Genomic DNA, 13449 nt, shown 5'->3' with positions numbered 1-13449 from the left:
TAGAGCGGGAGAAATAGAGGTTTCCCCGGTAACGGCTGTACACATACGGAATTTGGCTTTTTTATTCATATACACAAAGCAGCGCTCCACTCACAAACGCTGCTTTATCAGGCATTACATGCAAGATGAAATGAAAATGACATCAAAAATTCTGAAGACAGTCGGTTTCCTTCAGAAATACAGTGATATAAAAAAACCCGCACCGGGTTTCGATTTTGAAACGTGCAGTGCTCATGTTTATTCAACGAAGTCAAAGCCATTTGGAAAATCTATGTGGCAGTCAGTTTTGATATCGTGGTGGCCGCCACAAATAAATCAATGTATGGGAAACACTGCTTTCACTCAGAAAGGATGCATTAAATGCTGCTCTTTTGAACTTTATATTCTTCAAAGGATCGTGAAAAAATGATCAGTTTACACAAATATGAAACAGCAGTTTAACGCCAGTATTAAGAAATGTTTCTTGAGCAGCAAATCAGCATATTAGAATGATTTCATAAGGATCATGCGAAACTGAAGACTGAAATAATAGCTGCTGAAAAACAGCTTTGCATCACAGGAATAAATTACATTTTAAACTATATTCAAACAGAAAAGCTTTAAATTGCAATATTTCACAATATCAGCGTATTTTTGATTGAAGAGACTTTTCGAAAGCAAGAATCTTACCAATCTCAAACTTTTGAGCATATACAAAAACGGCACAATGACAGTATCAGCCATTACTGAATCCCACCTGATAGTTTTTGATGTTGCCTAGAATTTTCTTGACCTCAGCTGGTGCGTTAGCCATGAAGGGGTCTACCCTGTCAGGTGAAACTTCCTGTAGCTTGGCTTTCACTCTGTTATAAAAACAAAAATGGCAATTATTAGCAAAATAATAAGGTTTCATTTAGTGTTGCAAACTACCAAGTACAGCTGCTTTAAGTAAAAGTTTTGTAGTCCCCAATTCAATCTTACATGCCACTCATAGGGCAGGCAGAAAGCGTGAGGACATTTTATTTAGCATCTCAACATTTTAAAACCCAGGTGGCCACAATGCAAGACTCTGAGCTGTCAATGATGCATAAACTCAAGTCATAACACTAGGAAAATTAACGTTCACCATGATATTTACAGTACAACATTCACTTCTCAAAGGTGATTTCATGACTTACGCCTTCATGTAGTCCTTGATGTAGGCTGTGTAAGACTTCTTGTCATAGGAGGTCTCCTGAAGTTTGTGGTTGAGGACAATATCTACACCGCTGACAGTGGAAGAATCACAGCCTTCATCCTGAACTTCCGCTGATGCATTGCCACCAATCAGCGCATCATCTATGTCTCCCTCCGACCTGCTGATCATCTGCAAATCAGAGGTAATGACTGGAGCTGATATCACACCAATCACTCAAGGTAAAAACTTCAGTACTAACAAAGATTGGTAATTGTACAATTAATGTAAATATCTGCAGAACTGATTTCAAAAATATTTAGACTAATTTTGGTCTCAAAACTAATTTAGACTAATTTTAGCCCATCCAGGATAAGTACTCAGAACATGGTTTGTTTTCATAGGTCGTAACCTACAAAGGTGTCCTAAGTTGGTCATCATTGTACGTCCATAAGAGGGCTTTCACTTATAAAATCAATTTTTAAAAAGCCATTTGGTTTAAAATAACCCACATACCTTCCCCTCAACTTCAATCATCATTCCATTCTCAGACTCTTTGATTTTGTAGATGTCGGAGAACATCTCATCCCCTGTGAAAAAAAAAAGAAAAAGAAAAAAGAAAAAGATAAAAATGAGACAAGACAACATTCAGAATACCTTGTCATTTATATTAACCATCATGATGTGTTCTGGTTATTTTGGCTCTGAGAGACTGATACAAAATGTCTCTAGTTTCAGTAGAAATACCCATTTAGCTTTACATTTGATTGGTTAAGACCCCCCAATTATACATTACCGTTTAGAAGTTTGGGGCAGTCATTTTTAAAGGGATACTCCACCCCAAAATGAAAATGTATTAATTGAATCACTTACCCCCATGTCGTTCCAAACCCATAGAAGCTTCGTTCGTCTTCGGAACACAATTTAAGATATTTTGGATGAAAACTGGGAGGCTTGTGACTGTCCCATAGGCTGCCAAGTAAATTACACTGTCAAGGTCCAGAAAAGTATGAAAAGCATCGTCAGAATAGTCCATCTGCCATCAGTGGTTCAACCATAACGTTATGAAGCAACGAGAATACTTTTTGTACGCAAAGAAAACAAAAGTAACGACTTTATTCAGCAATTCGTCTCCTCTATGTCTGTCCGCATCACCACTTTGGAGAATATGAGCTGAACGCAGGCAGTTTACGCTCGTCTGAGTCAGCCGCGCAAAATATCTTAAATTGTGTTCCGAAGACGAACAAAGCTTTTACAGGTTTGGAACGACATGGGGGTAAGTGATTAACGACAATTTTCATTTTGGGGTGGAGTATCCCTTTAAAATAAACGTATGGCATTGACTAGCTGACCAATCACTCAGGGTAAAAACTTCAGCACTAACATATTGAGCGGCAACTGTACAACCAATGCCAATATCTACAGAACACGATTAGAAAATATGGTGTTGAAGACAAATTTAGGTCTCAAATCAGCTTGCTGTAGCCCATCCAATATACGTACTCAGAACATGGTTTGTTTTCATAGGTCGTAACCTACAAAGGTGTCCTAAGTTGGTCATCATTGTACGTCTATAAGAGAGCCTTACTGCTCAAAAGTTTAGCGTCAGATTATTTTTTAAGATTAGTTTGGTTAATGTTATCACATCAGACTAAAAATTACTTTGTTGAGGCAGGGTACAACTGCTTACACAGCCAAAAATTATAGATAGATAGATAGATTGTGTCAGCGGCAGTGCGAACGCAGATTTGAATGATCCGGTAAGACTTTTTCAAAGGTTTAGTAGACACGGGAGAATCGTTGTCATTTAGAAATGAGATCGTGTGGTTGTCTGAATCGAGATCGCAATCTTTTAACGATTAATCGTGCAGCTCTAAATACTCATTCACCTCTTTACCCTTTCTTCCTCCCTTTTCACATGGACGCTTTAAAACGAATTTCTCGCATTTTCACTTCTAATCCCTGTCAGCAGCAGTGTTCACTGGAATGTTCTCAAAGCAAAATGAATAAATGTGTTCTCTCAAAACGACGGAAGGCTTTGAAATATCCGTCAATGATCGAGATAATGGTTAACGTCCCACGTTTATAACTCCCGCAAAATGCATGTTATATATAACTTTACATTTAAAGGGCCTGAGAAAAGCTGACTAAAGTGAAGTGGCCAGACTAGTAACACGCCCTGTTTAGCGCTTATTTCATCATCTCAAAGATTTCTGAAATTGAAAAAAAAAAAAATACTGTTTCTGCCATTAAAATAAAAACAATCACAAAAATATGTTATTTTTCAACACGAGCCATATTTTGGAAGAGTATGGGTGTTAAAATGACTTAACAGCACAACTTCTACCGAGCCCCAAACTGGCGAACCGGCGTTTTAACTCAGCTGTTAACACTCCCATTTACCGTCAGATTTGCTTGAATATAAACCGAACACTTTCATATCCTGAAATAGTTTTGGCGTAAAAAATTCGCAATCGTTAGGTTGACAGTTATTTAGGAGCTCAGCAAAGAAACGCGAGCCTACACGGTTTTGTAGCTTGGTTAGCCACTAAGCTAACTGCATTCAAGAAAGTTAGGCCGCAGCGAGTCTTGAGAGACCACCGGCTCTTTTTTAACAATTTAACATCCGACGCCAAAAATATTGGTAAAAACGTAACATTCTGGACTGCAACGGCGTGTTAGACGCTATTCTTACCGGTGATGATGTCCTTATAGATGATCATTTTGTTGGATTGTGTTTGGGGGTGTCAGGAGGAGAACAGCGCTGGCCGTGACCTGATCGTGGACTCAGCTGAAAAGGCTGGCGCGTGGATTGAGCATCTTATATATGCAGTGAACAACACGGGCGCCCTCTAATGGTGTAACACGAAATCATTCCACACGTCTTGACAGTTTTATATGCTAAAATAACATTTAGCATATTAGCATATTTTGTAATATTTCTTTGGGATCATACTGCTTTTAGATTGTATGTTTTTTTCTTCTTTTTTTTTTCAATGTAGTTTTGGCCTATTGTTGATGATAGTGTGTAAGATGTTCCATGTCACCAAATGATTGTCTAGGCCTTCATTTTGTGCAACAATGAACAAACCGATGACATTTAAATAAATATTTTTATTTGTATGGCATAAAAATATACAAATACAAAATATGCTAATATTTTTATTCATATGGCAGAATATGACTATGATTTCTCAGTTCTCTCTATGTCTGGAAATCAAATTAGTCACATAGTACAGCCATTTTTGTGTCTTTTGTTGGTGTTGGATGAGTGGAGCTATGACAAGCTATGAGTCAGGTATAGGCTACTAGGTATATAACAGGTAACCTTAACTAAAAAATAACCTAAAAAATGTAATAAGTTCTATCCAAATACATGATGTTTTCTTTCCCTATTCTAAATATTTCAAACAGGTTTTTTATGGGAATGATAATTAATAATGTATTTGGCAATCAATTTCTACATTTAAATGCCATCATCCTCTAGGAAGTGACAGCACAAAGCAGAAACGCATCTATGTGAAGCTAATAAGTTCTTTATATGATTATCTCATACCATTTTGATGTTGTTGTTTTAATTTTTTCTCTTTTCCTATTTATTGTCTATCTGTTCAACAAAGTGTTATAGGCAGATGGGGGAAGATGCACCTCAGTGTCCATATACTGATAAATTGTCATTTACATAAGTTTAGCATGTAGAGGATCACTATGCATCACCCAACATGTTGCTATGGGAATCAAATGAAAACAATTAACAATGTAGTTGTAAAGGCCTGCAACTGAAAATTATGAAAGGAGGGGTGATGGGGCTCATCGGGCGTCATCGGGCGTCATCGGGCAGCCGTGGCCTAATGGTTAGAGAGTCGCACTTGTTACCCTATACTTGTTCTCACCCTCCCGGCTATCTGCTATGGTTTCATCTTTGCTTCCTTCCCCTGAACAGTTATCATCTCTTGATGTTTTTATTTAAAAAAACAACAAAAAACAAACAAACACTAGCTTTCTATTTTTTTCTATTCTATCTACTTGTTTTTCGTTGTGTGTGTGTGTGTGTGTGTCTGTGTATAAATATATATATATATATATACACACCTTGTTACGTGTACTGCGTTAGGCTAACCGAGACTTGTCATTTGCACTTATATATTGTTGCTCTTTTGTTAGTTTTGACTGCTTTTATTGTCCTCATTTGTAAGTCGCTTTGGATAAAAGCGTCTGCTAAATGACTAAATGTAAATGTTACCCAAAGGTTGTGGGTTTGAGTCTCAGGTCTGGCAGGAATTGTTGGTGTGGGGAGTGAATAACCAGCACTCTCTTCCACCTTCAATACCACGACTCAAAGGTGAGACCCTTGAGCAAGGCACCGAACCTCCAACTGCTCCCCGGGCGCTGCAGCAATATGGCTGCCCACTGCTCCGGGTGTGTGTTCACGGTGTGTGTTCACTACTGTGTGTGTGCACTTTGAATGGGTTAAATCCAGAGCGCAAATTCTGAGGGTCACCATACTTGGCCACACTTCACTTCACTTTCACTTTCAGCCCTGGGGACATCTTGGCCCAGTCATCTGACCTTTAAAGAACATCTAAAGGCCAAATTATTCCTATTCCTTTTATTTTTGGGGTATTCCATTGCTTTAACTAAATTGGTAAAACTTAAAACTATGCATCTTGACAAAGTAATTTGAATACATTTTCTGAAATGGAATGTTTCATCATGACTTCATAATGAAGCATAGTTACAGTGAAATGCATCTGAACAGAAATTACATTCAACACTTTTTTAAACCTGAAAACATGTCACAATATAGCAACAGTTACAATGCAGTGAGACAGAATTATTCCAGTTTTAGGTTGTGAATGATGACAAATGAAGTTTACAGTATTGATCTTAGGCTGTTAAATTATTAAATAACAAAATAGCAACAACTTTAATGACAGTGAATTTACTAAATAAATAAATATACCTACCTGCAAAACTACAGTACTGTGAAAAGTTTTAGGCACTTATACGTACAAATACAAAATACGTAAACTAGTTCTCAATCTCTCATCTAGCATGGCCAACTTGATTTTCGGCCTGTTATGTGCCCGAACATAACCAAAGTATATTTATAAAAAGGTATATTCCTCAATATATATATATTTTTAATTGGGTCAGGTTGACATTGTACAAAAAAAAAAAAGAGAGGGAGAGAAATGTTTTTGTAGATTTTGAATTCAGAAGGCTCACACCACTAGATGTCGCTGTTTACTCGGTCTAGTAATTGCACGCTTCCATACACTGAACGTAACTGGGCCTCTCTGAACACTGATTGCTATGCTTCCCACGACTGCATGCCCGAACTTCCTCACTTCCACTTCCATTCGTATCCCGAATCTCACACATGCCAGAATAACGCTGAGCCACTGGATTTTTACAATACGGAAGAACTCAGCCATGCATTGCAGGGTGAGTCGCTTATTCTTGTTAATAAAGGTGAAATCAAAGCAGACGCTTACGTTTTTGCAACCATTTAATTTTCTTCTTAAATTACAGAAATAATAATCCATATTTTCTTAATCGAATAATTTCAAATGTTACTAGTTAAAGTAGACCCGAAATGTATTGAATTACACAAGGTTGTTTCATGTCTATGTATATGCATTCTGTTCACTATTTCTATAAATTACTTTAGTTATGGAACTTTGAGTTTAGTTTTTTTGTTAATCTTGAGTGAATTGTCTATATATCACATATTTTGCGAAGACTTTATATTCAGACAATTATTCTTCAATCTGGATTACAGATTAACACATAATTACGTATTATATTGTTCAACAGATCATGATTTATAGACTGTCATTTAAATCATTACACATAATATAAAACGTTTATATTTGTATAATAGGCCTATAATTTTAATTTACATGTTATTATAAAATGTAACCATGATTCAAATTCCTTTGTGTAGAATTTAAAGCAAATAAATAAATTATAAAAATAGAGGAGAAGATAGTTTCTTTCTTTCTTACTTACTTTTTTTTTGGACAACGAAATGGAGAAAAAATAACAAAATAAATAAAAAAGGCCAAACTATGATCTTTCATTTGAGATCATCAGGGGCGTGTGGCTGCCTGGAAGCATCTGCCATGTGGCCCAAAAAATCATCTGCTGGAACCACTCTTTCTGTGGATTTACTGGCAGAGTTAAGCCACAAGTGATTTTAATCATATAGTTTGTGTAAAGGGCAAGGGAAGCTATTTCCTCAAGTTAATGTTAGTCTAGACAATAAAGTGGTAGTTTGATACCTAAACTGTTGTTAAAGTACCAGAGAGGTAATAAACCTTGACAGGATGCAGGTGGTTGGAGATTTTGTTTTTCATGCCATAAATAAACCTGGCAAATAACAATCACATTTCCAAACAATCCAAAAATGCTGAATTGCACTGTTACCACTGCCATAAATAGTGCAGTGAATCCTCAAATTCCAAAATAAACAAGACTTGTAGGACAAATATATCCTTGAAGTCAGATGTGAATCTGAGCAGTATGCTACCCAAATAGAAATTTGTCTTTCAGCAGCACACGGAACAAAAACTTCTTATTTGTGTGATATTTCGAGTTGATTTATTAATATCTTTAATAAAATGTCTTATTTTATTATTATTTTTTTTATTACAAAGCAATGGCTGTTGAGGAGCTGAACTGATGTTGTGTGCATGGACTGTCTGCTCTTTACAAATCTGTGTCTGTAAGTAACTTGAATTCTCTGACTTTGTCAGTGCTGTATATTTTTTAGATGTTTCACACAATGTAGCAGTGCTCATTAGGGTGGTACTGCCTTGGTTGCTCATTGTAATGAACTACGCCATTGTGAAACTTGTTTATGTAGAGTCTACTTTAATGCACATGACTAATATAGGACTCTGGAAATCTTGAAAGTTTGTTTGGCCCATTACTTTATTGACCAACACTTAAAATGATCTTGCAGGTCAAGATGTGTGGATATATCTCTGCAATATCTCTGCAAGTGTGGTTGACACTGATGTTGCTCTCTCGACTACAAGGTGCCTGTTTGGTTTCCTTTCTAAGCATTAGAATGTCTAAGATCTAGAGCAGAATTTGGGTCAATGACATATAAGAGTGTCCATGATAAAGGAAAGGACAAATCTTAAACAAATATAGCAGATGGTTCTTTGAAATGTATTCTTTGTGTTCATGTTGGTTTTATATGTTTTTATATGGTTTTATGCCATTTTCCAGAAGAGATTAAACTGAATGACTACATTAGTGTAACCATTAAATGTAATAACATGTTTTTTTCTCACAATTCTGAGAAAATAAGTTAGAATTGCGAGATATAAACTTGCAAGGATTCTGACTTTTTCCCTCGCAATTCTGAGTCTACTTTTCACAAATCTGAGGTTATATCTTATATCTCTGAATCTCTTATCTTATATCTTATTTTATATCTTATATCTGTTTTCTCTGAATTATGAGTTTACATCTCGCAATTCCGCTTTCCACCACAGAATACATTTCTGAGAAAAAAAGTCAGAGTTGTGTTATATAATCTTAGAACTGTGAGAAAAAAAAGTCACGATTGATTTTATTATTATTATTAGTAGTAGTATTATCATGTTGCAGAGACAAGCTTCTATATCTGCATTATGACATACATTTACTGTTTTATGTTTTTTTCTGCATGTTGGTTATGCCACATGACTTTTATTAGGCAGACAAGTTTATTCATAAACTATTAAAAAAAATAATTAGCAGTGAAGCATTTTTGTTTCTAATATTTATTTATTTTTTTGTCAAGAATTTCAGTGTTTTAATAGATATTTTCTTTTATATTTTTATTTTCCGATATTATGATATCAGAATAGTTGTACCACTCTGACATTTTATACTTTACGCCCCCTAATAATAGCAAAACAAAGTTTAATAAAAAAAAAAAAAATGCTTATTTTAAAATGCTTACTTAAAAAATGGTTAGAGGTGGATGTATTTGTTGTATACCATTTTAAATGATATCAGATTTGTCAATATGTCCCAGGCAAGGTCCTTGCACCACCTCATCTGCAGGCGATGGCTGAACTTCCCTTCATGCTAGCCTGTAATATTACCATGGAGACAGGAGAGGTTTTAAAACAAGTACTGTGGTTAGACATGGCAAATAAAACTATACTACACTATCAGCCTGATAAGAATGATCATGTCACCAAAGTGGATGGAGTCGAGCTTTCACAGCAAACCACAGGTCAACAAGCTCACACCAGCGTCATCACCATCAGAAGAGCCGCGCCAGCCAACGAGGGCTGCTACCAGTGTCTTTTTGATGTGTACCCAACCGGGCAGCAGAGAGGAAGGACATGTCTTTCACTTACGGGTGAGGCTTGGTAATCACTTTCAAACTTTCTAAAAATACCCACAGCATGTTTCTGTGCTCTTGATATTTTTCCCCACTGATAATTTGAAAATATGAATTTAGAAGGAAATATTACTCATCAAAAAGACTGCAAAAATGTAGCATAGGAAATGCTATTTTTTAGACCTGCACTAAGATGGTTTCATGATGTTATTGGTGGTTATTACATTGCGCTCACAAGACATTGACGATTGGTTATAAATAGTGCCCCAACAAGAAGTGGTGAGAACCACCATCCTGCCTGACCTCTTTTACTTAAAAAACTGACAACAAACTATCACAAAACCACACGACTCTACATCAGATAAAAACTGTCATTGGGTTTGTGATAAGTTTCATTTTATCAGTTAGTGTTGATAACAAGTGAAGGCAATGTGCGTATGCTAATAGATAGTGTCGCACATTTTCCAAATATTTACCTGAGCATAGTCTTAAAGGGATAGTTCACCCAAAAATGAAAATTCTGTCATCATTTACTCACTTTCATGTCTTTCCAAGTCTGTATGAATTTCTTTCTTGTGTGGAACATAAAAGAAAATATTTTGAGAAATGTCTCATACAGTGTCACCAAGTCAGTGGACACCAAAACTTTTACCAACATTCTGAGTAAATGATGACATGATTTCCATTTTTGGGTAAACATTCCTACCTAATGGTCATGTAAAATCTCTTCACTTTTCCTTTTATATTCCTTTCAGCGATGGTGGAAATGATGGACAATAAAACAGTTGTGAGCGGAAAGCCTCTTACTCTTTCGTGCAAGTATGTTCTCAGTAAGCGAGTCCGGCAGGTTTTATGGAAAAAAACAGCTGAGCAAGGGGACACCGCCACTGTTGCTTCTTATGTCAAGAATGACAGACCCATCATTGAGACCCCTTTCAAGGGTCGGATCACTCTAAATCCATCACTTGGGCAAACCAAGCTCTCCATACACCAGGCTCAGACAGAGGATGAGGGCTGCTACACTTGCGAGTTTCACACGTATCCAGATGGCATTAAGAGCGAGACAGCTTGTCTGTCTGTTTATGGTAAGTTCAAATGGCAGTAATGGCAGAGCTTATAGACATGTTTATTTGCTTTAAAATGAAGGCTGTGTATTTGAATGGTCTCTAAAATGTTTGGCAAAAAATTAGGGATGCTCCAACACAGCTGTCAGAGTTTTTAATAAACCTCAAAACCTTGATTATCTGGTTCAGGTGTGATATATTAGGACTGAATCTTGAAATTGAAAATGCAATTCATAAAATGGCTTGAATTGACCTCTTCTGTGATATGTCTTTTAATTTTTGAATTCAAATAACGATATGTGAACAAATGGCAAATCAGTGTGCATTTTCCGTAAGTGTTGTTTGGGTATTTTACAGCCCCTTTGTCTGTCTTCCAGGTCATGCAAAGTTCTTTAAATATATGTCTGAGTGGGTGTATTTGTAACAGTGAAAGTCGCAGTGAGAGGTGAGGAAGAGAGGGAGAAAGTATTTGTGTGTGTCTGTGTTTGTAAAAACATACAAACACCTCAAAAATAGAATTAAGGGAATAATTACCCAACCCCACTTTGTTAATTTATTAACATTTTTAAATGAATTATTTTTATTATTATTTTATGTTTTTGTTTGAAATAAACAGAGAACATCCATCCTTTGGTAAGAGTAGTAGTCACAATTTCAACCTGTAGTCGACTTATTTGGGGGATATCATATTCATAAATTAGTTTCCACAAAGAACCCAATTGTTCACTTTTAAGACGGTATACTGTTGTGATTAGTAATTCTTTGGTTATTCTTTATTAATTGGTCATAGTTCGCAAGTCGTTCTCAATGAGGATATATTTTTTTAGTAATTATCAAATATCTAATAAGGAACTACCTTTGTCCTAAATTTGCTACTACTTACTGCTTAGTTAATCTTGCTTCTCTATTAGTTAATAGTATTAAGTTAAGTGTTAATGTAGTACTACCTATTACTTCCTGCATAGTTACTTGTTAACAACGGACCGTTATTCTAAAGTGTTACCCATACTCATACTACTATATTGCAAATCTTCCGAAGCCATATGATAACTATGTGTGACAAACTGACCAAATAACTTCAGAACCCCTGTGACTGAATTGAGTCAATAACTGAGAGCGCTAAAGAGAACTAGGACAGAAGTCATATGGACCACATATATCAGCGGCGGCGAACTCCGGTCCTGGAGAGCCGCAGCCCTGCAGAGTACAGCTCCAACCCTAATTAAAACTCACCTGCCTGTAGCTTTCTAGTAACCCTTCAGACCTTGATTAGCTTGTTCAGGTGTGTTTGATTAGGGTTGAAGCAAAACTCTGCAGGGCTGCGGCTCTCCAGGACCGACATTCGCCACCCCTGACATATATGATGCTTTTTTTATTGTACTATTGGGTAAATGACAGCATTGAATTTTTGGGGTAAACTGTTAGTTTAATTTGATGGATTTCTTCCTTGTTCACTCTGAAAATACACTTATATTTCTACAGCAATATCTATTGCTGTGGCATTTCCTGTTTCAGTGAAGTTTCGGTGCAGTATCGCTATAAATTACAGAGAGATAACAAAATGTGCTATATTCTTTATCTCATGCAACTGTTTTGCAATGGTGATATTAGCGTCAAGATTTTTTGCTCTGTTGAAAACATCCCTTTAATTTCAAGGTAAATTCTTCTTGGGGAGGAAGTTCACCATCAGTCAAAGCTGACACTGGTTATAATGCTTGTCTGTGACTGTAGTTTAGGGGATAGATTGGGATGAGGGCCAGTGCGATTACTGCGTTTCTGTTCCTCTAGAACAGAGCTCCATTGTGTTTGCTTTCCCTCTGTTGATATTCCCCAAACAGTCTGGCTGTTGTCACCAGAGAGCTCACACAGTCACAAAAGTGGACAGAGATTCAGTCTCCCCTCGTCTTGTCATGGATTGTCTCTTTCTCTTTTATCTGACTTATGTCACAGAGTCCCTCTTTGATGGAGTCTGCCGCAGACATGACCAACGTCTGACGGCTTGTAATCAGCATAACAACACAAGTGCCTTCTTTTGTCTTCTGAATGAAGCTACCACTTACAATACAACAAAGAAAAGTTCTACATGACCAGTACAGTATTTGTAATGGACATATACAAAGTTCACATATTTGGCACACTTTAGACTGTTGTGAGGGTTCCCAGCTGAACATTATCTCAGCAACCAAAAGTACACAAGATATCTCTATGGATTTTATGTCTAAAGATTTAAAAAGGAAGTAAAATGTTAAAATTAGGACTGTAAATTCAATGTGTTAATTTGCTGCAATTACTGGTGGAATTAGCAGATAATAAAGGTTCGAATGCATGCGCAAAATAAAAATGTACTTTGATATGGAACAAAAACAAATTAAAAGATAGATATGGTCCTCACTTGTCAGTAGGCCAAGTTGAAATTATAAGTGCTAGTTTAGTATCATTAAGATAATATTATAGTATTTATTAATATTTTTCGTTTTTGTGTATTTTTATATTTTCTGAAGTTGTGCTGCTTTATGTTAGTTAAAGTTTAATAAAACACAATTTTGTTGTGTGTTTTTGTCATTTTTATTAGTTGTTTATGTCTATATAGTTTTTGTTCATTTTATTTCAGTTTTCATTTTAGTTATTTCAGTACATCAAGTTAAACTAATTGAAAAATGAGAAACGTTGCTTTGGCAGCTAGTTGAACTATATATATATTATTTGGTTACACTTTATTAGGACCAGTTCTCACTATTAACTAAATATTAACTATGACTTTTGCCTCAGTAAACTCCTAATTTGCCGCTTATTAAGATTAAGGGATCTAGAATATGGTCATGCAGAATAAGGCATTAATATGTGCTTTATAAGTACTAATAAACAGCCAATATGGTAAT

At 36.0% G+C, this 13449-nt stretch overlaps 2 protein-coding genes across 3 annotated transcripts in view; one reads left to right on the top strand and one right to left on the bottom strand.

The window, feature by feature from the left end:
• Positions 1-700: 700 nt before the first annotated feature.
• Positions 701-3966, bottom strand: LOC107734570 (translationally-controlled tumor protein homolog). Its single transcript, XM_016546557.1, has 4 exons — positions 3849-3966; positions 1670-1743; positions 1158-1345; positions 701-842 (listed from the first exon to the last, which is right to left on the bottom strand). The coding sequence occupies exons 1-4, from the start codon at positions 3874-3876 to the stop codon at positions 716-718; spliced, it is 417 nt and encodes a 138-aa protein (XP_016402043.1). The 5' UTR covers positions 3877-3966; the 3' UTR covers positions 701-715.
• A 2552-nt stretch (positions 3967-6518) lies between these two features.
• The window catches only part of LOC107734567 (OX-2 membrane glycoprotein-like), an 11708-nt gene continuing 4777 nt past the window's right edge, over positions 6519-13449 (top strand). For both annotated transcript variants that reach the window (XM_016546553.1, XM_016546554.1), the window contains exons 1-5: positions 6519-6601; positions 7816-7883; positions 8124-8199; positions 9192-9524; positions 10262-10591. In XM_016546553.1, coding sequence (XP_016402039.1) covers positions 8130-8199; positions 9192-9524; positions 10262-10591 — 733 coding nt within the window. In that variant the 5' untranslated portion in view covers positions 6519-6601; positions 7816-7883; positions 8124-8129. The remainder of the gene's footprint in view (positions 6602-7815; positions 7884-8123; positions 8200-9191; positions 9525-10261; positions 10592-13449) is intronic.

The sequence above is a fragment of the Sinocyclocheilus rhinocerous genome, unplaced genomic scaffold, assembly GCF_001515625.1.
Source record: "Sinocyclocheilus rhinocerous isolate Xijiao unplaced genomic scaffold, SAMN03320098_v1.1 scaffold580, whole genome shotgun sequence".
NCBI classification, from domain to species: Eukaryota; Metazoa; Chordata; class Actinopteri; order Cypriniformes; family Cyprinidae; genus Sinocyclocheilus; species Sinocyclocheilus rhinocerous.
This window is presented reverse-complemented; position numbering and strand designations above follow the sequence as displayed.

What these genes read in the sequence shown, in the direction of transcription:
- LOC107734570 (XM_016546557.1), bottom strand. Translation starts at nt 3,876, where the DNA reads ATGATCATCTATAAGGACATCATCACCG. An exon ending in CTATAAGGACATCATCACCG is followed by an intron (nt 1,744 to 3,848) that starts GTAAGAATAGCG and finishes TTTTTTTCACAG; the next exon opens with GGGATGAGATGTTCTCCGAC. An exon ending in TGATTGAAGTTGAGGGGAAG is followed by an intron (nt 1,346 to 1,669) that starts GTATGTGGGTTA and finishes TCTGATTTGCAG; the next exon opens with ATGATCAGCAGGTCGGAGGG.